This window comes from Phallusia mammillata, chromosome 2 (assembly GCF_965637545.1).
Source record: "Phallusia mammillata chromosome 2, kaPhaMamm4.hap1.1, whole genome shotgun sequence".
Classification (NCBI taxonomy): domain Eukaryota; kingdom Metazoa; phylum Chordata; class Ascidiacea; order Phlebobranchia; family Ascidiidae; genus Phallusia; species Phallusia mammillata.
Genome location: NC_137253.1, coordinates 12696426 through 12722274, shown reverse-complemented (window position 1 = coordinate 12722274; position 25849 = coordinate 12696426). Strand labels below are relative to the sequence as shown.

The following is a 25849-nucleotide window of genomic DNA, read 5'->3' as shown; positions in this document are numbered from 1 at the left end:
TTGCATCGCCGGTTAGTTCACGAATAAATGCGCTTTTGGGCGTTGCGTGGCAACTGAATGCGTCAGTTAATCCCTCCGTAAACCTATTATCTTCTGGGCGGTAAGTCATTTGTCTCGAGTGCCGAATCGACGAGCAGGTACTTCACTTATATTGCATAACTTGTCAAAAAGATATGCATGATATATTTCCGTTTGATCGATAAATTAGAGATATGTTGGTTAGCGGATTGCACTCAAACCGGGCGAGTGGGTTTTCATGCTGAACAACACTTAAGATATCGGCATTTTCTCGGCACCATGTTTTGTGCCTTTCCAGTTTTAGGATGATATGTAATATGTATTGAAAGTTTTCGCGACTAATAGTTGGTCTTAACTGTTTTCTTATTTATTTATTTTTATAATTAAACATGGGTGAATAAAATGTACTTTCAGTCAGTGTTTCATACCGGAACGGAACGAAACCAAATAACGTTATTCGTTCTGAGCAAATTATTTATTTCGGTATTTCGTTCTGGACCGATATTTTCATTTCGTTCCGGTCTGACCGAAATAAATTTATAACGGTATTTTTCGGTATTTCGGTCTTAACAAACGAACATTTCTTTGTGGTCTTTGCAACTATTAAGCGAAAAAAGGAAGAAAGTTGCAACACACAATAATTACTGTCGATAGTTGTTACGTCACATAACATTTGTCAATGATGGTCAAACAGATGTAAATTGCAGGAGCTTCAATTTTTATTATAGCCTAACGGCGCAAAATGTTTGAGCAATTGTATCATGTCAAATGTCCAGAACGAAATACCGGAATAAAATTTAACGGTATTTCGTTCCGTTCCGGTATTTTGAATATTTTTTATTTCGGTATTTCGTTCCGGTATTTGAGCCAAAAAATATTTATTTCGTTCCGGTATAACGTTCCGTTCCGTTCCGGTATGAAACACTGCTTTCAGTACATTAAAGTCATCAAATGTTTCGAATACAGTATCTGGTACAACATCAATTTGCCACAACACAACATTTGGACTGCTAATTTCCATTCTTAACATTATCATTTAACTGTGTAAGAAACTCATTTAAGTTGACTCCTACATGGGTATTAATCACTTTGGCCTTCATCATATTAGTTCATCGTCCGATTGCCACAGATCTAGTTTTCATAACGACAAGTCAACATCCTTATTACGACGTACTTTCCACCGCACTAGCTTTTCAAGTTTGTTTGCTTTAGGAAGCCTGCACAAAATACGACTTGTCGTGCGCTTCTTAAATTGATTTTTTCCCCAATAAACGACCGCCTCCTCGATTTTGGTAAATATTGACACGGTCGCTACAGCGGCATTGGCGACTTTTTAGCAGTTGGTTTTTAGTTGTGTGTACGCACAAGTTTGTGGTTAACGCGCCTGAAGAAGATTTGCTATTGCTGACTGTTTGTAATTCAGCCTTGTTTAGTCGTTCTTGAATTTCTCGGTCTGTTACTGGTGACAAGCATTGTGATCTAGTTGTGTCTACGTTTACGGCAAAAATTGCAACATTAACTTTAACATAGCATTGCGTTTTAAAAGTCACAGAAATCCTGAAATCTTTATTTATTATGCCAAGTGCATCGACAATACCGAATTTAGTTTGTTTATTACACATGCTTTGTTGGGGAAAAACAGTCATATGCGAAGTGGACCGTGCAACCAATTCTTGTGTTGACGTGCTGTGAGCGGCAAAGTCTCCGGCGAGTTGTTGACGACCGTGAGGTAGCCGAAAGGTCGCAAGAGTTCGAGTAAGGCATTGTTCTGGACGCACTTAGAACTGGTATCCACGCACGCGCCGCTGTCACTGCTTTGTCGAAATTAGAATGCCTGTCTGCACCTCATTGTGTTTTTGTCGAAGCCTTGTGGTGGATTATTTGCTTTCGCCTCAGTTACCACAATTTGTAGTAAGCTGGTTGTTGGTGATAATACAGTTAGAAATACGTATGTACGTACATTCGTCAGTTAGGAACAAGCACAAATCACGTTGTGTGGAAAGAGAGCTTAACATGTGTTATCAATATTGTATAACTGGCATTTTACACCTAACAGCAACCGCAAAAGAAATGTAATGTTTGTTGAAGGGGAATATTTCTGTGGAATTTTATTGTTAGGATTCCAGACCCAGAGTTTCAGTAACTTTTTTTTTATGTGAAACAACATAGAGGATTGCTCTGACCTGAACGGTTTTCCCCCGATCGACTTTCAATCATTATTCCATTTCGAACCTTGCCCTGGCGTACATTGGCAGTTCGCGCTGACGTAATGTGTTTGACGGGCTGACGTAATGTGTTTGACTGTTCCCTCGTTAGCAGACAGATGCGATAACCGGCTCGGCAACTTGCGCTCCCAAAAATGACGCCGAGCATTGCTGCACGGCCCTGGGCACCCGAAGGAATTGAAGGCTACAGGGTTGATCAAGAGATGTCTGTGCTGTACTATAAGGGTCAATAGTTTGGGTAGTAGGGTTTTCAGGACCTAATGTTTCTTTAGATGTGTTATATCTAGTGCTGTTTTGGCAAACAAGTTGTGAATTGTGGCAGTCAACACTAGTTGTTACTTAGTAGAATAAAACATAGAAATGCAATAGCATAACCGGAACACTCTTTTTAACAAGAATGTTGGATAAGAAACAGGCCTGAATATACCCGCCGTAACTGCAAAGTGATTGCACGGCCTGGTGCAGTAGGCGTCTTGAGTCTGCTGAGAAAGCCGTGTACCGTAGTTCTTAGGGGCTTCCCTTAACCTGCGCCAACAGTCACAGGGAATTGCGATCTGCCATAAGGCATGCGACTTACACCGCTTTGAAGTTCACATGGCAGGTTCGGCCCCTTGTTGCTGTTTCGATGGCTTTCCGGTGATGCGTTTTGCTGTGTTATAATGGCACTGTGCCTCATTTGTGTGGCTCATATGAGAGACCTGTGTCAGGGAGACAAGTGCATTTGCATTGAGTTTCAGGGAGGTGGTGTAATGTGTATTGATAGCAAGGTTACGGACAGCGGCATGTTGTTTCAAGGCCAAGTGTAAACAAAATCTTGAACGCAATTGTTTGGACTGAGGTTATGTTTTTTGAGGAGTTGATTATTTGTATGTAATGAACAAAGACAGTTTGTCTGTGACGCTAAGTAGATTGAGTTATAATTCGAAATGACCCTCTATATGTGTTTTATGTAACTTTCATCATGTATTTGCGTTGTTAGCACAATTATATCTTGTATATAAATAATATGAACAGCACTACGGACCTGTTCATATGAAACATATGTAATTCAGTTGTAGAATAAAAATAATACCTGAGGTTCAAAGAACTACATAAAAGAACATGGTGACCTTTGGTGATCTTTTACCAGTACCGTTCCAGTTCTTCGACCTTCAGCAACCTAATGCATGTTATTTCTCTCATAAGAACCCTTTGGTATTTACAACTTGCCTTGCAAAGGTCCCAACGGCCCAACTAAGACCCTTGATCACATGATTTCGGGCTTCACACCAGCTCCCACCAGCACTAACTTTCGGCTCGTTAAATGTGGTCAACCCTGTGCCAGCCACGCCTAATGTCAATTGCGTAACTCACTATTGGGCTGCCTGGCTGTTTGTGCGGCATAATCATAAAGTCATTGGTGAATGATATGTTTGTGCACTGTCTAGTTTTGTGTTGCCCAGCAACCTTGGTTATGAATTAAGGCACTTTGGTTTTATGTAGGTGTTTGCCAAAAAACAGTAAAACCGATGTCGTTTCTAACTAAACATGGTACGGAGTAACCATAACTCTTATAGTGTTTTTTAAAGTGTTGTTAAATCCAAATTTGAAATCCATCTTGGTGATGAATCTTCCCACATTTCATACTTCATTATAATAAACCTTTGTACATTGAGAAGAAACGCATGGATTTCGTAGCCCTCGGCCGACCTGCCTTTGTATCTTCCCATCTAAAAATTTCGCCTATTCCGTAACACCACCCACTTGACCCTGTTGTGCTGGCGCGTGTTTTTACAACAGCGATAACATGGAGTTGCCTCTTGATGTGGCCACCCCCAGGTCGCACGATTATCGTCGGATTAATGCCCGGATCACGTCGAACGTTCAAGTACGCTGCTTGACGTGTTTTTGAATCGCGTGCGAGATCTTTGAACGAGTCTATTCAGGCGCAAAACAGTATTCAGTTAGTCTTGGTATGGGTACAGAGTCGATGCTGGTTTTTAAGGAAGAGTTCTTTCTGCTGGTGCTGACAAAATGTTTGTCTCGGGTGGTTTTGTGGTGAAATACTCTCCGAAATGTAAGTACGTTTTGCTTTGCACATCAAATCAAGCGGTGTTTTTTATGGTTAGGCGCTGGTATTTCCCAGCAGTCACCGACAGGCGCATTGTGCAGCTTCTATGAAGTGTTTGCGTTTCACTGTACACAATATCTGTTTGTGTCCGCTGAATCAACATTAGCTTTGCCTTAAAATCCCCATGATTACTTAGAACTCTCTTCAGAAACGCACTGTAAGCCCACGCAGTACAACTGGTCAGTGCTTTTACGTTGTCTGGTCACCAAACAGTTCAGGTTACTGGGCAACTCTGATGTTTGTTGAGTTGCCCTCATGTCAACACCGCAAGACTCGTCGAGCCAGCAAACTCTCGTCACTCCACTCCGCATATTTTCGCTGGCACTTGTCGCCCAAGTGCGAACACGGTCTTGGTGCAGAGCGTCAGTGCGATGTTCTTTATGAGCGTTGCTGTGGTTTGAGCGGTTGTCTGTTGCAACATTGTGAAGCAAGCTTCTTTAGTGTGTCGTTGTGAAGGGCACAGATTGCTCTGTCCTATTCGGTTGCAGTTTGAATTAGTTATGCACAGCTCAGGATTGAACTAGATTTACTATTGTTGCTTCTTTGGTTCATTGGAATATTAAATTGTGCCTTAAAGACAGTATTGGACATAAGTTTAACATTCTATTTCATTGGGCTGGACAAAGAAGGCAATACGATAGAATGCGTCTAGGAACGCAACAAAAATCAATTGTCATTAAAGTAATCTTTATGGGAACGAAATAGGTTCATACAAAAAACATCAATTTTTGAAACGTTAGGAATTTACAGTCCTCCTTGGTACTGACGTCGTACCTACGTCACGTGATGCACTGTACGACATAGTGAATTTGTTTAGGTTTCCATCCTTTCCTCTGTCGCTCCACAAAAGGCGTTTTCTTTCCAACCAGGATTCATTTCTGTTAGTGTCTTACTGAAGGCAAAGGGGCGCGTTGAGAAAGGTTGTCTAACAACCCACTGTGGCGAGTTCTGCTAAGGTTATGTGTGATTTGCATTGGGTCGAGAATGCGCGCTACTTCCAACGTGAAATGTTAGTGCATCTAATACGCGTCGAGTTGCATTCGATTGGCCACGATCCTCGTGAAAGCAAAAGGCAATGAAGAAAGCTTATTAAGATGTTTGGCAGTTGCTTGGCACGAATGTTCTTTGAATCGTTGCGTCTATTACTTCTGCGGTATTGCATCTGTGTACGCCGGTTTAGTTCAACCCATTGAAGTCGCTTTGTTGGCCGTAAACTGCGCAAGTCGAACTCTCAGTGGCTTAACGAGCAGTACTTGGATCATAAACACATCAAGGCGATTGCACCAGCACTTGTGGATACTGAAAGATACTCGACAGCCATTAGATGCCTCGAAAACCTCGAAGAACACGTAAGGTCTATTTTGCTCTAAATGCGGATCTCCTGTAACATGTGTGTTTTGCCCCTTGTGTGTCAACGTCGTTCCCACACACCTGGGAGGTCGTTCGCTTTTGAAGGACAGCCAAGTGGTGGTTTTGTTAGTCAGACGGGATAGGCAGTGGGCGGACAGCCGAATGTTGTGAGAAAAACATCAGGTGTATGATTTCTGAAGGATTCGCGTGTTTTTGTGGTCAATAGGATTTTGTGTTCTTAGACTTAGATCGATTTGTATATTTGAGTCATTTTTGCCGAAACTAAAAACTTATTGTTTGTGATACGTGTTATTTACTTGCAACTTGTTGCAACGTAAGTGAAGAATTGAACCCATGGAAATCGCAACAACCTATACCTGAAGGACCTTGAAAGTTGAAACTAGCAAGGTGCCAGCAGTCTGGTCGTCCTTAGTCTTGTGAGAATGAGTCACAGCGTTTAGTAGAAGGTCGTCTAAAATTAGTAGTATTTTGCTGTAGGTGATCGCATTTTTCACTGGGAAAATTCAATTGTATTCCAACGCTAGGAGAAACGTCACACCCATTGTTTGACATGCTTGGTTGGTTTCGATGGATCATGTGATCAGACAATGAACAGTTTTCCGTAGGCGTTTTCACATTAACTTTAGCATGGCTTACCTAAAAGCGAGATGTGTTGTATTGCTTTATTCGGAGTGTTGTTGTTTTTTCATTCGTCTGAATGTAAATGAAATGCAATGTGGCATTTTACCAACAAAAGAAACTTTTTAAAAAATGGCGTTTGGGGGTACTTTATAAATTGCGTTTAAAGCTTTATAAAGTAACAAAGTGACCCCAAAGGTTATCTTTAGACTCTGTTATTAGTGTTAACTCCCAGGGTTTCACTTTGCGCTCTCATTTAGATCAAGATGAACAGCAATCAGTCATAAACAAAAGTTACGTTTGGACAGTCAAAATCCATTCGGTATCCAATCCTGTTCCCACAGCCTTTCCCACGACTCTGGTTTCGTTTTTGTGCAAAACAGCAACAGTAGTCTGTGCATTGTTCCTTCTGAAGAGGACAATAACAAAATCCCTTAATTCTCACGTGTTGTCTTTGTTCGCCAAGTGGGATTGCAAGATTAGCTTCTGCATGGCGCGAAAACATGGCGCCATGGTTAATTGGTTAACTGATGCTTGAGGTGGTGCTCGCCTTGGTATAAAACATTTCTCTACTTACTACACCAATTTATTTTTGCTGCGAGACAAGAATTTTATTGTGGTTAATGTGTATTTCGTAAATGCAGCATTGTCTTGTCCGGCAGATGGCAGTAAAACTGTGTCTTTTTATTGCAGGATTTTTGGGTGTATTTAATAATTCATTAACTTAAGTACTGTTAAAGCAGGTGTCAAAATTTCATATCCTATGAACAGGTATAGTTGCGAACACTGTTTATTGTTTAAAGTGCAAATGTGGGTGTGTGTTTTTAACTTTGATCTAAATGTTTTGCTTTGTTCTTTAGACTCGTACGATTCGACTTCTGACTCAAAAGAAGCAAACGGCAAAAAGAACTTCAAGGTTAGTACAACAAGTTTTTTAGTTTTTTACCACGTATAAAGTTTCAGCATTGAAAAAAATTATCAGCCATGAGAAAACACTGTTATCAAAAATGCGTTCGAAAATCACTTTTATTACAAAACACAACAACAATGGTCATGGTGATGTCAGAACTTCCGCTTGCTGCCATGTTTGTCGTACTTTGCATGGCAGAGGTAATCGGAAACAATTCAACACTTGCAATTAGCGTTTGTTTCAGCGGAACCACCTTCCTTCCGGCCTTTGCCATGCAGCTGTCCTGGTTTAAACCTTGAAGAAGTTGGCGCAATGTGGAGAAAATTTCACAAATATTCCCTAGGCCTAGCGCCTACAGTATTTGTGGATTAAGCACGCTTACATTACAAAGACGCGCCAGTAACTACTTAAAATAGTGCAGAAATATTGAGAGGCTCGAACAGCGCGCATGGCTGAGTTAATGAGAAGCGGACGTTGTTGCAAGGTATTGATAGCCGCTATTTATTAAAGCAATTAACGAATGAATACTATCTACACCAACAAAAGCACTTCCAACTCCGATCACAGCAAAAATAACTTCCTTGCCCAAAAAAACGAAGTTACTCATCTTATGACAAATTCAACTTCCCAAACATTTCAAAAAAGGGTGCAATATGTTACTGGAAAAGCAGTCTTTTTGCCAATCAAGGATTTTACTCTTTCTCCGTTCACACCTTGTAACAACTTTTCAAAATCAAATTAGGTAAAATGCCCCCCGGAGTTTCTTAAAACATACTTATTTCCCAAACCAACACAATTTTGCTTACTTACGTTTACCTCCAAATCATGCAATACTACAATCAAACAGCATTAAAACATTTGTAGTACATCAGGTTGCAAACGTCTGACCTGCTGATGGTTGTATGATAAATAATGCAAGACGCTTTCTCCACCAAAAGGTCTTATGATTCACTGCGAGCATTGTGTCCCTGGCGTGTCGTCCCTCTCGTGAATCGATCGAACAGTTGTGAGAGCATTGTTCCCAGCGTAGATTGCGGATTAAAGCGTGTGCTTTGCAGTTTATTGTGGCATAGGAAGTGACCGCAGTACGGAAAATCTCAGTCGCCGCACGATGACAACGTAGAAGTTTTGTTTGAGTCAAAAGCTTTGTATGTGGTCTGTTTAGATTTGTTAGGACCCGAAATGCTAACGCGGGTTCAGAATCCGCACGGACAGTCAGCTTTGTAGCAAATTTGGTATGAATCAACGAAAACAGTTTGGTTGAAGATCTCATGAAACGTGTTTTAGGTTATTGAGGTGTGAGAGTTAGAGATTGCATTAGGTAGGCAATAGGGTAAAGTTACACTAGGAATTCTCAGTGCAAAGTTTTAGTACAATAGTGCATGTGTCTGTAAATCAGTTTTAGTGAGGATTGATTTTTTATCATTAAAGTGAGTCATGTAAAGCACACTTAAGAATTTGAACACAGATTTGAAATGGACAAGTTACTTCGATGCCTATTGCTATGTGTGCCTAAACTATAGCTTGTAGGCGAACAGAAAAAGAAATTCTCTTAGGCGACGGTACGTCACAAGCGCCCGTTCAATGGTCTTGCATCCGCTGACTAATAACACGCCTATGCCTTGCACTCTAATCTAACTGTACATGTCTGTCGTATATTTGCCTACACTTTAAAAATTCGCGGTGCGTTATCTTATACCTGTCAAAAAGATTGCAGCCAGCTAACTTCCTTGTAACAGAAGGCACAGTTGAGCGCTTGCTGGATACAATTGCAATTTGATGACTCGAGAAAGATGCACACTAAAATTTAGCGACTCTATGCAGTCGTGCCATGATGACGTCCCCTATTTCCTGTTCAAAGCGAGCTCTCACGCTCACAACTGCGCAGTTCGGGTCACACAATGCTTGTTGTGCATCACAATGTTTTGCTGCCCAATACTGGGGTAAGCATGAGTTATTTAGCCACAGATCAGGCTTGAGTAGCAAAATTGCGTTAACAGCAAGGTATTTCAGCCTAGAATCTAAAAATTTGTCGAAACAAAGATTTATAAGATATTTTCTTGATATTAGAATTATGCAGCAAGTTGCTTTAGCCTATACTGATAGTTATTAATAATGACGCAACTTGCTGGAAACAAATAGAGCCTAAATGAATGTACTATACTTGATAGGGACTACGAGTCAAATATGTTAAATTCACTTGCGTCCTGGGTAAATGTGAACTCGTCTGAATCACCAAAAGGATTCACTCTGTCACTATTAGTAACAGTATTAGAAAAGTGACACACTTAAGCCAGATTTATCCAACATAGTGTAACCCAGGTACAGATGTGCGTGGTCGAAACATGATTCAGAGTCCAGACTAACGTACAACAGGCAGTGATATGCTTTCACTTGTAGAACACTGTATATTAGCGTAGGACTACACTGTGATATAGCGTACTGGGACCTGTAATCCCGCGCACTGGATTAAATGCATGGAAGAATGGATTCGAAAAAGGGTCGGAGCGGATCCCACGGAGCCGAGGCGCTCATTAGATCTCTCGCCAACGGTGGCGACCCGGATAAATTAAACTCGAGCAGTATTTGGTATACGTTTTCCCCGCCACCGTACAAGACACAGCCGGTTGTATTTCGACAGAAGAAAATTCAGCAGGTAAAAGATGAACTTAAGATTTGATGAATGGCTATAATGGACCAGCAATGTAAAGAAGTGAAAGTAAAGATTCGTTTGTAGTTTCATCTAATTTACTTCGGTCAGTTGGCCAGTAGGCATATGCCACTTTGGTATCTGTTCCCACTAAAAACGACCTATTCTTAGTCAGTATTAGATTTAGTCAGATACTGAGCTTCTTAATTTCCGTGAAAACTTTTGTCTCTTACTGTTCGTGTCGTGTGCCATATAAGTTGCTGTGAAATAAGAAAAGTGGCGCATGCTTAAACATATAAGCTGTCAGTGGTTACGCACACAGCTTTTTTTGTACATTCCTGCAACAAGCATCTCTAAAATGCTAACCTTAACATGCGGTGTAGTATTTGCATACATTTCCTTACGGACAGCTGATATGCATTGAACATAAGGTCGTGCTGGTTTGTCGCGTTGTTTACGTGCATTGTAACGTGAGCGTTTGCACACGTACGCGATTTATGCCAACCACCAAACCAACGTTTGCTCGACAACTGCTGTTCCTGTGACAAACCTAACATGGCAAATGAGTCATTTAGTTTGACTGAAAAACTTTTCAAACCCTAATGCATAACTCTTGTGGTTTGTTGCATTTGAACTCTTGGCCGCGAATCGGTTTCATCGGCTGGCGCCTGCTGTCGATCGTAACCGGTTGTACGGATGCCAGCATAGCGGAATTGACATTTAGTTTGTCGTGACGGCCATCATCAATGCACGGTAATTATTAAAAAAATGGATGTGATTGCAGAGTCTGGCACTTATACGACTTAAGCACTATTATATCAAATACCAAGCGCGCAACACTAACCACTGGAAATCCCCAAAAACCGAGCACAGCTTGTCATGTTACAAATGAGCGTGGCCTTGTTACATACAACACGCGCCAATATCTAGACAATAACAACGAGTCTTTTAATTAATTACTCGCATCCCCTTCCGAACCCCCCGATACTTGCGCCGAGGGCGGTTATCGCAACGAATCAACACGTCAAGGCACGATGACCCTGTAGTAGACGGGTAACCGGGTGCAAAATTGATCGCCTTGGCCAAATAGTCGTCGGCGCGCCGCTGTCTGATGCCCAACACCCATCGTCCATCTATTACGCGGTTATTCGTTCGCTCATGCAGGCATGTTGTGTCGCCCCTTCGGCTATTTTTGTCCCAATTTCACCAACCTTTTCGGCGGTAAACAACTCCTTATTCCGATGCGACGTGAAGTTGGTTTTGCTGCAACGTCTGCTACTCATTTGCAAGCTGCGGTTTGGTGTGACTAGTGCAGAAGTTTGAGGGAAAATTATGAGGAACGGCAAGAAGAAATTCTTCAGTTGCAGTTTAGTTAACGAAATTATGCGATCTCTGCATTCAGCACTAAAAAAGGTAAATTTTTAACACTTTTGTTGGTCTCATGTGGCAGTAAATCTTGTTCTATGAGGGCGCATCAAACTAACGCGTCAGCAGCTAAAACTGTATGTATCATATTTAGGCACAGTTTGCATTGAGACTTCAGCATTTTAGAACGCCACATGTTTAGCTTGCGCAAACAAAGGCATCTGACATAGTAACAGACTTTATAAGGTAACGGTTATCTTTGGCCCGAATTCCTAGAATGCTGCAACGCATGTCGCGAATTCCAATATTACAGCCGTTCGCAGTGGGGGAGTCCAGAAGCCAGGTTGTTTGATAACATACATTTGCAACGTATATATTACGTTGATGCCCCACTGGGAACGTCTCGACTTCGGTTTTGCCCGCAATCCACTCCCGACTGAAGTATGATGTCATTTATTGCGCTGTGTATTGACAAGATGGCGGTTGGCAGTAAAATCTTATGGTTCGTGGCTGGAATCTGATGATTGACTTTTTGTTTGATCTCTGCGTGAAGATTTTTACTGAATTTAGCCCACAAAAGATAGCTATAATTAAATGAGCACTAACGAAAGGTTTGCATTGAAAAAAGTTATCTGCAAAAAATGTTAAGTTGCACTTGCGCAATTATTTTTCGTTCAAATTAGAACTAAGATAAGACTTGATTTTGAGAAAAAAATCATGAAAACGTTTGTTGGGCAGTCTTAAATCTGTTTGCAATCATGTAGATTATCATTTTCAGTCGATACGGTTAACGATACAATTGCTCGGAACAAAATATTTCTTCCTATAATAGAATAGGTCACCTTTGGGCCGATCTGGGAAACTTGTTTGAATTCCCATATACAACAAGGAATTCAAACTCTTTGCCAGCTTACTGACAGCTACAAGCCTGTTTTGGCTTCAGTCCCGTTAAAGGATGCAAGCAAGCCATTGATGACTGGGCTTGGCTCTGCTCAGAGCAGCACGGAGGCCGAGCGAAATCTGTGGGAACGCTCTGTCCGAACCGCATTGATTCTGAACAGTTAGTTTTAGCTAGTAAACGCATTTTGGGCTCTTCCGCTCCCATTGTTGGTTATTAATGGCATTTGGCTGCCCGACGGTGCTTTGAATTCAATCCAATATGGATACGCAGCTGTTCGCAGTTTAATTTTGTCGCGTGCTTAAAGGTGAATAATTCTAAAACTTTATGGTGCTTCCGCGTTTTGAAGAAACTTTTTTGACTCAAATCTCGATTTGCTGCTACCTACTCGAGAAAATGTTTGTCAATGCTTGGTGACTTCGAGCACATTTCAAAATGGCAAATGACTTTGCTACGCCACGAAACAAGCTTTTCTCTGAGCAAGTAGATCAAAGCTTTTCCATTCAAGTGCTAAATCATCAGGGTGCTTCGCCTCACTGCAAGCCCAAACTTGTCTTCCCGACGTCCACCGTGTTTCGCATTTTACTTAACCTAGCCTACGGACAGCTGTTCTGTAACGCCCACCTACTACATCTTTTACAAACAAAACGCAGTGCGAAGCCATCGATACGTCACGATTGTGGGATTATGACGTGCACTCTCCTGAGGTAAAATCCTTTTTTAATTGCGAGTGGACAAGTTACTGACCACCTGGTCAAACAACTGTCCACTGTACACACTGCTCGTCATTGGTACTTGTCACAAAACAATCCTTGCGAAAAAGCTTTTTAGATTTTACGAGGTAAAATCAAATAAGATAGGGTTAACACTTACAATACCAACCCGTAAAGCATTTTGGTGATAAACCAGGACATGAAAATCACACAAACTTTATACTAATGTCCATGACAGTCAAACATATAGCAAGATCAGAATTTGTCTGATACAAAAACCAATGTAGCATACCATTTTTTTGCTCGAACGGAAGTGCATGTTTCTACAATGGAAAAATACGGGCACCACTGACACAGCACACGCTTTTCATTGTTACGTCACACTGTGGGTAACAGCTGATGACGTCATCAGGAAGCGTCCCGACTGCTTGGCCCTCGGATGACGGTCTACCACACTGCTGTAAACGGTCAGAAAGACATTTTATATACGGTAGCTAATGTACTTGGTTGTGTGAAGGTCAGACTAATTGAACAGGACAAAAAGGAGTTTGTCGCAGTTTCCTAGATATCTTGTAAAGATATTGCAAAGATTTGCAAGGGTTTCTTTGAAGTAAACATCACCTGTAAATCACCTAACTAACAAAATACCCACCAGAAGAGCGTGGGTGCAACTTATACGCACGTATGGTGCTATACTGTTGAAATAGCATGCGTAGGCTGCAGTGTTTACTGCAACAGGCACAAAACAGAGACTTCATATACCCACAGTCTTTTATTCTTAACCCAACAACAGTTGCATTTGCGCACAGTGGACATCATAAGCAAGGCTTGTAGCTTTAGATAAGGATCAAGTAGGGATTTGGAGGTGCAAGATGGCGTATATTCGCCAGCATCATCGTGTGACCTCCAAAGACGACTTAGATGTTGCAAGGTCGCCGAGCAAAGTGAAATTGCGCAAAAAGGTATTGTTGTGCTTTCTCAGAAAGTTTCTAACCAGTTCGTCTGTACATTTCCTGTTGCATTCTGGAATCTTCTCAGAATCTCTGCAACTTGGACAGGAAATAAGTTTCTTGTTTCTGCCTTTCTCTATTTTTTCCACTTTTGTGCAGAAAAAATCAAGTACCCCAAACCATCAATGTGTGTAACATTATTGCTATGCACAAGACACTGCTAAAATATGGACAAATTATAATTCCGAAGTTTTTGCAGACGTCTATTGACACCATTGAACACTACGCCGGTTGGCTAACAAGTCATGTTTGTTATTGATGCTATAAGGATGTAAATGCACAACATAACTTACGTAAAATAAATGTGTAACTGCGATCTAAGACCTTATGTGCCTTTTAAGATAAGATGTTTAACATGTACTGTTTTTTTTTCAGAGGCCATCAATTATTCGACCACAGAGTATGATGATCAACAGCAGACCTGCCCAATATCAAGGTACGCTGTTTTGACATGTTTTGTTATTACTTACTAAATCAGGGGTTCCCAACCTTTTTACAATCTCGTACCACTTGGACGCTCTGCACTGCCACGCGTACCACCATAGAGAACTAATGTGCTCTATGCATGGTACCACTTCTTGCAGCACAACTAATTTGTTCGAATCATATTTCATTCGACGCTATTTGAAGCTTAAGCTAAAAAACAGTAGATAATATCTCTCAAGAGCAATCATTTGACATAATTAACGCCAACTGTGCCACAGCGTTGTACGGCTTTTTATAGCAAGTAGCAACTATGCTTTTGTTGACAATTGACATGACCTGTATTTTAAAGATCGTAATGATATGAAACAACAGAAATATTTACGTAACGATGACAATAGGCCTGGGGAATGTTGTTTTTCTGTAAACAAAACCAGATAAACAAAATATAAGGTTGTAAATCCAGGTTTATGTGAACAAAACGGAAGCTACTCACGTACCACCGGAAAAAGCTTCGCGTACCACTAGTGGTACGCGTACCACAGGTTGGGAACCCCTGTACTAAATAAAGACGAGTAGGCATAAATACTATTGCAAATCGAACATAGTTGCGAATGTGTGACTGTTCATTTTAGTTTTATCGAAGTGTGGCTTTTTTGTTCGTGACCTTTTATCTTCCAAACAGAACATTTCGTTCCTAAACGTTACGATGTTTTTGCCATGACAGTTAGTATTACTTCTAAAACTTTGTTGCCATTTTGCTATAAATACAGATTCATGTTTGGTAAAGTTGTTGTATTATATGTTTACTTTTTAATTAATTCATCTTATCTTCCATGTTAAGTTGATTTACACTAATCCGCTTAGTTATTGTCAGTTTTTTGCAACTATGTTTAATTAACACTCAAGGAGGTAGACCGTGCATGTAGTCTATTGTGTTTTTATCTTCTCAACACAACACACTGTCTAATGACACCGCAGTAATTTTAATACGTGACGCTATGACACCTTCCGCTTGTATACGTCATGCCCTGTTCACCAGGCAGCCTGATTCAGTTGCCGTTCAAGGAATATGCACTAAGCGTCAAAAAGCACATGTATATGTTATTAATGTACAAGAAACTACCGGGAAATGGAAGTTTCTCGAAAAATAACCTTACATAGTTTGTGTTAAAAATTAACGACTGTCTATTGCTATTATTATCTCGCTATCTTCAAAAGTGACGGTTTGTTTTGAAGTTTTAGTTGGATCTGGGTGGTTTTGCCATTGTTTTAAATCTTTAACGGTTTGGTGATTCATTAGGGTTTATAAAATCTATACAATACATGTGTTTTACTGCCTAAAATTCTGCATTCTCTTTTTTTTAGTACCGAACGCAGGGTATGCTGGCGGCCCACAGTCCCGAAACAATACGTCAAGACCAGTTTCGGTAGGTTAAGTGTTATTCAATATTTTTTGTGAGAATAACGAAACCTCGAATGTAAGACGGTTACCCTTAGTCATACTGTGAAGTCCACCTTCACAGTTAAAATTAAAACAACATCTATAAACAGCCACATTGTTAAATATGGAGACTTTTGTGTGTTGTTGTGTTCAGCATTGTTTGCAGTCCATATATGCGAACCCCTATTTTTTTTCTAGACCATCGGAAAGTTGTCAGTTTCGCAAACTGATCAATATTCAGGCAACAACAAAAGCAACAGGTTAGAGAACGTGCCTCTGTAATTCATGTAATTGTTTTGGGTGATTAACATGTTCTGATAAACGATGAAATAGGCCAAGGTTAAAAGAAAGAGTGCAGTGAACGATTTTTGTGAACATCCAGTAGCTTTTTAACGGACACAAAATCAAATAAACGTTTAATTGGCTTTTTAACATCATTTGCTCTGCAGACAAATCGGGTAAACAAATATATTACACAGGTCGTCTTACTATGACGAGGAGGACGAAAGCACGCCTAGTCTGTTCCAAATATCCAGGTAACTTAAATATAAGACCTATATATAAATATATATGTGCACATAAGCATATAGTGTTCTGATTGTGACGATGTAAAGAGCTTAATCAACTAAACGTGGGTGAAGGCCTGCTTCGTAATACACATGTATTTATGTCATTGCTCATATTGTTTCTTCTTATAGGCGAGAGCCAACCTCTGGGTCTATCGAGTCCTTGGACGAAGGTGGGTGTATTTGTCGATTGTTGTGCAATGTGTGTTTGTATATTTGTGTCTGGCCAGATTGTGTTAAGTGTTGGGGCTGTTAAAAAATTTGTGAACCATTACAAATTTATGGATGAAAAAAAAATTTGAATGTACAAAAATTTGAAATTTGCGTTATTATTTTTTTTGTAACAAAACGTTATGGAATTATTCTTTTGTGGCAGAAAAGCAGCAATAGCTCTCCTAAAGCGTAGGTGTAACATACACAGCTGTGGAAAATATTCCAGCGCCACTTGAATTGCGTGCACTTTTCATTAAACCATTTTCCAATGGTCGCAAAATCCATTGTGCAGCATACAAATTGCTTAACCTTTCAAAGTTAAACTATTCAAACACACCAAAAAGGTTAATTTCTGAATTTTGGGGAATTTTCTTCACAGCAGCCGACACAACTGAACTAGACTACGACCCAGATCTCATGCTAAAACCGGATGAGCCTGAAGCTTGGAGTGTAACAGCTGACAAAAAAGTCCTGAAAAAGATGTCCAAGAAAGACATCAAGCGACAAGACAACATCTATGGTAGGGGCAGCGCTTCTCATATGTTCTAGGTTTTAATAATTTATGCAGTTTATGTTTCCGTGGTATGCACTCAAATGCCCCTAAGTTTGAAAAAGTGTAATAATGTTCAAATGGCAAAAAAGCGTTTAATTATATACTTCAATTTTTACCAAAAATCTGTACAAATTGCCACCCTCGTTTTTCACAGAGTTTATCCAGACTGAGCGCAACTACCTGACAACGTTAAAGATCATGCAGAAGATCTACGCACGTGGTATGGCTGATGAGCTTAACATGGACTCAACACAAATCGAACGGTTCTTTCCTTTCATCGACGAACATGTTGAGTTTGTGTCGCAGTTTGTCCACAAGCTCACTGAACGTCAGTCAGACAAAAAAGTAAGTAAAATATATTAGTCGTATTATAAAATGCTGTTAATTTATTATTTCAGGTTAGTTTTTTAAACCTTTCGAGGCTCTACCATCTGTGTGTGACAAACTGTACTTGTTGAAATTACTCTTAAAAGCATATGATGTGTTTTCGCTAGCACTCTAAACGTAATATCAGCCGAACACTTGACATAAAAGGCAGTAAAATGTAACAAGTGTATGGTAGCAAATATATTTATGGATTTTCCGATTTAAACTTTTTCAGAGAGGTGCGTTTTCCATGACGAAACTGTTATGAACAAAAACTAATGCGTCATAAATTAGGCTTTGTGTTGGATGTAGCATTAAAGGAAACTTGCTTGTAACGGCCTTGCCTAGCATAGTTGACGTTACAAAGCTAGTTAGTAAACCCCACAAAGCATCCAAACACAAACCAACAGGGTTCCAAACGTCCTGCCGATTACAATGTCATGTATATACGTTTATGTAACATTTTCAGGTGGTGGAAAAAATCGGCGATGTCCTTGTAGCTCAATGGGAGAACACTTCAGGCAGCACCATGAAGCGATTGTTGGGAGAATTCAGTTGCAGGCACAACGACATCTCGACCAATTACAAAGAGTATTTGAAGAACGACAAAAAGTTCCAAGCGTTTATCAAGGTGAGTCACGTGACGGTACACCTTGCGTCACCCATGTAGACCTGAACCGAAACAGGAACGCTGTTTGACATCAGTTTCTTAATGCGGTTTAATGCGTTTGAGAAATTATTTCTTGGTTATTTCTACCAAACAAAGTACTTTTACTCGTGCACCTGACAAAATAGTGTCTAATTTTAAATACATGCCTTTCCATGGTATTGTGGATGTTATTATTACCAATGTATTTTCACAGAAATGTGAGAAGAATCCACTTGTTCGGCGTCAAGGAATTCCCGAATGTGCGCTGCTGGTTACGCAACGCACAACGAAATACCCGCTTATGGTGCAAGCCCTCATCGAAAATTCCAAAGAAAAAGGTAAAGTGGAATTAACCGACCGGTCACCACAAACGTTAGTTTTTTCACAAATATCCTGACCCTTGGAAATAAGATTTTGTGTTATTGCTCAATGACGATACCTATCCTTGCGCTCATAGTATTACGTCATCGATTGTGACGTAATGTGCAGACACTAGGGGTGCTCGTGTCGCAGCGCTGTTGTGTGCGCGAGGCGAGTCGGAGGGCAATATTTAAAACAACACAAAATAAATGCAGTGTGTAGTTATTTGAATCTGTTTGCTTTTTCCTTAGATCATAAGGAGGATTTGGAAGATTTAAACCGAGCTTTGGAGCTTTCGAAAGAAATAGCGAAGGACATCGACGACCAGGTTCAGGCGTTCGAGAGACAGCGCTTGTTGTTCGAAATCCACGATAAAACGGAAACAAAAACCACCACTACCTTTAAAGGTAAACGAAAAGGTATAAATAAATCATGAAGGAAAATAAATGGCATATTCATGTTCGGTTTGTTCGACTTGTTGAGCAAAACTGTTTTATTGCAAACGTATTTACAAATCGGTGTTATTATCAGGCTCTTATTTTTTAAATTAAGCGATTTTTTATACCTGGTAAATATGTGTGATAAATTGCTTTTCTAAAAGGCTTGTTTCGCCTTTTTACCCTATGACTTGTAATTCACCCTGCATCGCTTCTTGTGTGTGCAGACGGTAGAAAGTTCGACCGCAAGGACTTACTGAGGCGAAATCGAAAGCTGCTTTACGCCTCCAACACTGTGCAATTGAAAATATTACGAAAGTTTCAAGGTGAGTAAAATATGTATTATACCCACAAAAAGTAAAAATAGACTAGTTTCTGCAAAACATATAAGATACTGAATTTGAACTTCCAGATATGTTTTACATAAAAAAAACTTGTGTGGAATCCTCGCCAGTAAAATTATACACAATTATGCGACAAAATGTAAAATAACTACTATTAGATTTATCCCATTGAAGCAAATGTAAGCTACTAAGCCTTACAACATTTCACATTTATAATCGCGTTTTATTTCAGACACCCAGCTGCTCTTACTCACCGACTGCATCGTGTTTCTTCAAGAAAGCGGAGGCAAATATTCCTTTCCTTCCGGCCAGGTACAAATGTGGCAATTTAAGTCAAACTACAACATTCCAGTTTTATTTGTCCAAACAGTGACCTTATTATCTAAATCTCTTTACACATAACTTTTCCGAATTAGTTTTTCCATTAATTTAGCTAAAAAGGTGGGTAACTTTTCTTGTATTGCTCAGCCGGCCGTTCTTCCTCTGCAAAACCTGCTCGTCCGCGAGGTCGCCAACGACGAGAAAGGACTTTTCCTTATCAGCCCCGGAAGCCAACAGATGTATGAGATGAAAACTCAAACCAGTGACGAATGCAAGACGCTCACACAGAAAATGAGAATGGCTGTTGGAAACTGCCCAGAAGGTTGTTTTTTTACATCAGCTAGGAATAGTGGAATTGGCATTGCGTTTTCAAAAACAGAACATAGTATCTGGCTTTGCCGCCATCTTGTTTGACGTCCCGTATACATTGTTGATGTCATGACGTCATTCCTATGTACTTTGAGTCGCAATGCGTGAATCATTAAATCTTGATGTTCGTAACGTTTCCTTGTGCTCATCCAGACGAGGGCATCCCTTCGGAGGATGAGGAGGAGCGTAAACAGCAGGAGCAGCAACTTGACAAAGCCCGGTCCCTTATCACGAAACTGGAACAACACGACAAGAGGATTAATGAACTTCTGAAGGAAAAAATGGGCGTTTTTAGAGATTTGGCCGAATCAGTGGACAGAGGAAACACAATCAGTACGTTCAAACTATAAAACGGAAAATGCGTTTTTTTGGCTGGTGTTTGTAGCTAAACGCAATTGTTCTTTTGCAGCACGAAACAGTTATTCATTTCCCACGCTTGGACAATCATCCGATGATGAGATTGGAGTGAAGCATCATGTGCCAGTCGCCTCCCCAGTTCTTCATAAAGCACTGGAACAAGGTAAACTACTCAAAAAAGGTTCAAGATAGAAATAATAGAGCATATAAATAATAACCAAAATCAGCACCCAACCTCATTGGTTGTATCTAAAACGCAAAAATCATTCGTAGTCTGTAAATTGCGTAAACGTTACATTTTTGCACTTTCAGTTACCAAGCTTTCCAACGCAATTTATGGGGCTGGGGGACTTTCCCGTCACCCGTCGAGTGTGGGTGAACACGACAGTGGCAACAGAACCACATCAACCTTACCCAAGAGGTCAGACACCTTCGGTGGATTCGACAATGGCAAAGAACCGCCATCGCCTCGCTGTAAGTTTTCACCTGTATGGATCCGGTTCACAAATAAATAAAATTCTGTAATGTACGCGAAACCATAAAAATACGTTCTATGCTTTTTCAGCGAAGTACATGAACACATCACAGAGTGACAGCAAACTTAAAGATATGGAACAGGAACCTTCGATTTCATCCGAATCTTCTAAACGCGACTCGGGTCTCGTGGACTATGACGTCACAGTGCGAAGAACCGACTCGCAGAGCAGCATAACCAAGGCATGGGTAAGAGTGGATAATAACGAATTGTTACACGTGTGTTTTATTGTGCTACATTTCCAGCAAAAACCAATGTGTTTTACGTAGCAATATTGTCGCTGCGTTCTTTTTGCATCTAAAAGTGTAACAAACATTTTGACAAATTAACTAACTTTGAATTCGTATTTGCAGCCGCCGAGTAAGAACGGTTCGAGTCGTAACTCGTCGCCTACAGCGAGTACCGCCCCTGAAGTCGAGTTTCCTCTACTCCCACCGACCACTGACCAAGTTTCAGCACTTACCCAACTCAGTAATCTCTTCCATAGCTACTTGTCGATTACGGCCCAACAAGACACGCAAATGGAAAGGTAATATCAGTCGTTAGTACGATCACTCCGAACAAACTTTTTATTATTAAGCTAATGGAGTTTTTAGCCCTTTTCACTTAAAAAGTGTCGTGTACTCCGATATTCTCGTGTTTTGCTGCCTATTATGCGGCATAGCAACATTTTTGTCATAATCCTTGCAGGGCGTGAAAACATAAATAAGCGCTAAGCCAGATAGGACATACGCCCTTTGATCGCAAAGTTAAACCATCTCTTTGTGCCTCCATCCAGATTTTATCTCCACCTACTGCATGATCGCGGGAACACGAAAAAGCGCGCTGGAACGTTGCAGGAAGCCGAGATGAAGAGAACCCAGGTCAAGCAACAGGAGCAGATGGAAAACCTCAGAATACAACAGGTTTGCTCATTACAAAAGAACATTCAGCAGATTTGCTTTTATAAATGTCTAAAATTGGATCCAGGAAAGATTCAAGCACTTGCTGCTGCCTCGTATTAAAACGTTCTGTTTTCTGTAACAGCAACAACTGGAAAAAGACCGGGAACACTTTGAAAAGAAAAACGATCGTTTCCAGCGTTCAATTGATAAGGAAAACCAGGAGCTGAAGGAGGCAAAGGTGAAAGTCCAACGGGAGCAAGAAGAAGTTCAGGAAAAACTGAATGAGCTCAATCGACTTAAGGAGGAGCAACAGAAAGAGCTCACTCGCCTGAGAGACCTCCAGAGACGATACGACTTGCATGGATCTTCATCCACTTCTGCGCTTTCCTCTATCTCCAATAAAAACAACAGCAACAACTCGGACTCGACTGATTCCGCTCGGGTGCCGCTGGACGCCGGAAAGGGGGCGTTGCTTTCTAGTTCGAAATCCTTCTCTAGTCTTCAAGTACCGTCCAACGAATCGAAACAGCCTCCGCCGTCTCCGACGTACGCCAACGCATCAGATTACCCGCGAACCTTTCCCTTTGTGAAAAGGGAATCTGCCCCACCTTCGCAGGCGGCTCCTGGCCATCACAATCTCCCCATACACCTGCAGTACAGCGCCACCAACCAGATTACCACCGCTATGCAGGTATTTGCTTAAAACGGTTTTGTTGAAATATTATACCATGTAAAAGTGAATCTTGTTTGGTGTAACCAGCAACTTCCAATTTACAGGTTTTGTCCTCACTAAGAAACATGTAAAAAATGACTGTGAGTCTGATTTCTAAATTACTCCGCAATAAATTAAGACAACCTTTTTCTTGCAGCCTCCCAAGCACCAACCACTGCCGATGAAGATCGCCAACCCAACTCGCCAGGAAAAGCACGGGGTCCACCAGATCATACCCAACAAGCTCTCCAAGTTGGCATCGAGCCAATCCGCCTCCCACCCGTCCAGTAAGAAGCTACATATTGTGTAGAAGTAAGTTTAGCCCCCCAAGCCCCAGCCCACCCCAACGGCAATCAGGGGGCAAATACGCGGACCCAACCACTAAACTAAACCAACCATCTCTCTCTCTCTTTCTCACGCGCACAATTCATCACGTGACTCGATCGCATGGTCACGTGACAGCGGCATGGTCACGTGCACTTTGACGTCACGTCGAATGTTGCGCGAGCTTCGAATTTCTCACTCACTTTTTTACTGTGCTTGAGTCTTCACCTTGTTTGTGTTCAATTGAGTTTGACAACTGACACAATTTCCTTGATTTGTCATCGCTTGTCACATGAAGTTCGATATATAAGTGACTTTATCACGTTGTTGTTTAAAACATGTTGTTTAATATTCATTAATTATTTTCCATTTAAATTCCATGATCCCAGTGAAAGGATTGCGGTTTGAATTCGAATCTTCGAGATTAAATGTTCTGTGCATTAGACGATCATTGTAGGCCATGAATAATAGGCAGAGATTAATTAAACCTAAAAAAATAAACGTTCTTCAAAAATGGAATAAAAACAAACAAACAGCTAATTCATCAGCTATCCGTTTGTACTTAGTTTCTAACTTTAAATTCGGTACTTCACAACAAAAGAGAAAGATACTTTAACATTTGCTGTGACCTAATTCCTTTATTTTCTCCATTCTCCCGTTTTCATTCACAACGGCCTTGCAGTGTGCATGTGATATGTAATTGGACTGAGCTAACAATCTGCTGATTGTAGTTCGTTTAACAATCTCGTAGTGTTTACTTGAAACTGACTGCAGATAAAGTTAACTACTGGCTGCACGGAAGCCCAACCTTGTTCCAAGAGATCTTTGTCGGTAACGTTTACAAACTGTGACATTAGCATGTCTCAAAAAAGTTGCAAATATTTGGCATTAATGGGAAAAAGTATAGGATTGTCTTCAATCAGAAAAAGACAAATGATACAATAGACAATTGGTCTTAAACAAGGCGTTATAGGGCTGTTTGACATTACGTCAAGTCCAGCAACTGACTTCTTAGCTATTTAACCAAATACTGACACAGAGGGTAAAGTCAGGCCCGAATCAAGCCCAATTGTCAAGAAACCCAAGCCCGAACCCGGCCCGACTTGCAACTCTGGTCCAACATATTGTTACGCCATCCAAAACAACACAGCGGGTTACAAAATGGCTCCATGAGGCTATATCGCGTTACAGTGGGTTGGAATTGTGTTTTAAGTAACTTAGATATTGGTGCCTACCACCTCACTACCCTTGGGATGCTTATGTACAGTTTTTAGCAATGGAAAAAAAAACATCGTAAAAATTCCTTTAGCCTCCGTGGGGAAAACAGAAAACTCACCTGATTTTCAACACCAGTGTTTGTGTTTTATTATTTGATTTGCTTTGAAAACAAACCGAGTTGTAATGCATGGAATGCTTTAATCACTCTAACCCGCCACTTGTTGTAAGTTTCACATTACTCACCATATCACCTCGTTTTCCTCAGCAGTCGCGGAAGGTTCGAAAAACAGCAAGCTTCCATTTGGACGCAGCCACAAGCGCCATGAAGCCGCTAGTACGACGCCCACCTCACACCTTCAAGTTCCCACCAATCACGAGCGCTTGACGCCCGCTGATGGAACCAACGACGTCTCACCATCACACTTGAGTAATTGTTCGTCAGTGGAGCGGTCAAGTTCGTCCTCGTCTTCCAAAGACGGAGGGGACAAAACCAGCGGGAGAAGGTTCTTTTCCGGTTCCGATTCAAATTTTAAGACGAAACACGACCGTGAGGAAACGATGGAGTTGTTTTTCTAGCATTTCCAGATCGCGGCATCACACCAGTCAAGTTCAGCATAAATGTCCCGCTTATTTTTTAAAAAGGCAATTTTGTTCGGCCACGCCCCGCCACGCCCCTTTTTGTGTTTTTTGCCCGTAGCTTCACATTTTTTGTCGTTTATGGTTTGTTTATTTTTATTAGCGATATCGGCTGCGTCTTTGAACCAGTTTTCACGCTTGCGATTTTATCCTAGAGCGCGTGTTCTTTGTTTATTCTTATTACCCCTTTCCCATATTTCGACTTAGCTAATTTCCACTTCTCGCTTACGTCGTTGTGACGTCATTTTTCGTTCATTTTTTCCACGTTACCTTACGCTTACGCAATCATCACCGCATTACATTATCGATAAGTGAAACCGTAGAAGTAGCACCCATATATGATGTCACCGATAGACGTATTGTGACGTAATATTGAATCGTTTTGGACACGGTTTTTGGGCCAGTTACGTTTGTGGCAGTTCGCTTCAGCTATTGACACGTTATGTCATATCACGTGTGTACGCTGTTTTCAATGCTATGCAACAATGCGCTGGTCTGCTGGCGTGTGTTGCGATTTTTAGAATGTCAAACTGCGTCATTTTACAAATTCTGCTTTCTTGGAGGCTGTACATGTGTGGTATGCCTTCAATTTGGCATCTTAATGATTCGTACACGTTTAGTTCAGCATAATTTGAATTTTTGTAACTTTCTGAATGAATATCACACACGTTAGCCTTCAAGTCTGGCAGATCCTTCGCCACCTTTCCACTGCAATATACATTTTGCTTCGTAGTAGTTTTTATACCGTTCGTCTGACGAGCTGTGTGCGTCTTTCGTATCAAGCGTAACTCGCCCTTGCGCTGTACGTTTGTGTCGGGCGATTTTGCTTTCACTCCTCCTCTTTTCTTCTTTTTTTGCTCCATCTCTCATCTTCCGAAACGTCGAGGTTCAAAGCAGATTCTTTTGTGTCCCAGTTTCGATCGCTTTTTTATGAATCGCAAAAAAACACGACGCTAGCAAACCAGTGGAAGTGAGTTACTAGAATTGCAAGCAGAATCTCAGCCAAAATATTCACAACTTTTACCAAAATCGCAAAATAGCAATCTAAATATCAGTTCAACCTAGGTTTTTTTTCTAATTTTATCTGAACAATGCAGTTATTATTTCAGTAAATATCACTATCATTTTGCACCCTCGCTTTTTTTTAAGTTTTCGTACACTAGTGCTGAAGATAGTAACTAATTATGGGTCCCCTTCCTTGAAGGGGACACATCTTGATTTTACTCGAATTCTTTTTTTTTTTTTTCTTT

General features: G+C 40.8%; 1 protein-coding gene across 9 annotated transcripts in view; it reads left to right on the top strand.

Annotated features, from left to right (window-relative positions):
* LOC145212533 (rho guanine nucleotide exchange factor 28-like) overlaps positions 1-25563 on the top strand; it is a 70593-nt gene extending 45030 nt beyond the window's left edge. For 3 of the 9 annotated variants that reach the window (XM_080080690.1, XM_080080691.1, XM_080080685.1), the window contains 23 exons: positions 7203-7258; positions 14264-14324; positions 15680-15741; positions 15954-16015; positions 16235-16291; positions 16454-16494; positions 16914-17054; positions 17242-17432; positions 17923-18084; positions 18317-18440; positions 18714-18881; positions 19127-19225; positions 19476-19555; positions 19712-19886; positions 20087-20266; positions 20343-20453; positions 20603-20764; positions 20856-21013; positions 21179-21354; positions 21604-21730; positions 21852-22400; positions 22579-22708; positions 24229-25563. In XM_080080690.1, coding sequence (XP_079936816.1) covers positions 7203-7258; positions 14264-14324; positions 15680-15741; positions 15954-16015; positions 16235-16291; positions 16454-16494; positions 16914-17054; positions 17242-17432; positions 17923-18084; positions 18317-18440; positions 18714-18881; positions 19127-19225; positions 19476-19555; positions 19712-19886; positions 20087-20266; positions 20343-20453; positions 20603-20764; positions 20856-21013; positions 21179-21354; positions 21604-21730; positions 21852-22400; positions 22579-22708; positions 24229-24539 — 3383 coding nt within the window. In that variant the 3' untranslated portion in view covers positions 24540-25563. Of the gene's footprint in view, positions 1-7202; positions 7259-14263; positions 14325-15679; positions 15742-15953; positions 16016-16234; positions 16292-16453; positions 16495-16913; positions 17055-17241; positions 17433-17922; positions 18085-18316; positions 18441-18713; positions 18882-19126; positions 19226-19475; positions 19556-19711; positions 19887-20086; positions 20267-20342; positions 20454-20602; positions 20765-20855; positions 21014-21178; positions 21355-21603; positions 21731-21851; positions 22401-22578; positions 22734-24228 lie in introns of all 9 variants that reach the window. The other 6 variants (XM_080080687.1, XM_080080689.1, XM_080080688.1 and 3 more) reach the window with 6 other exon arrangements.
* The last annotated feature ends 286 nt before the right edge of the window (positions 25564-25849 follow it).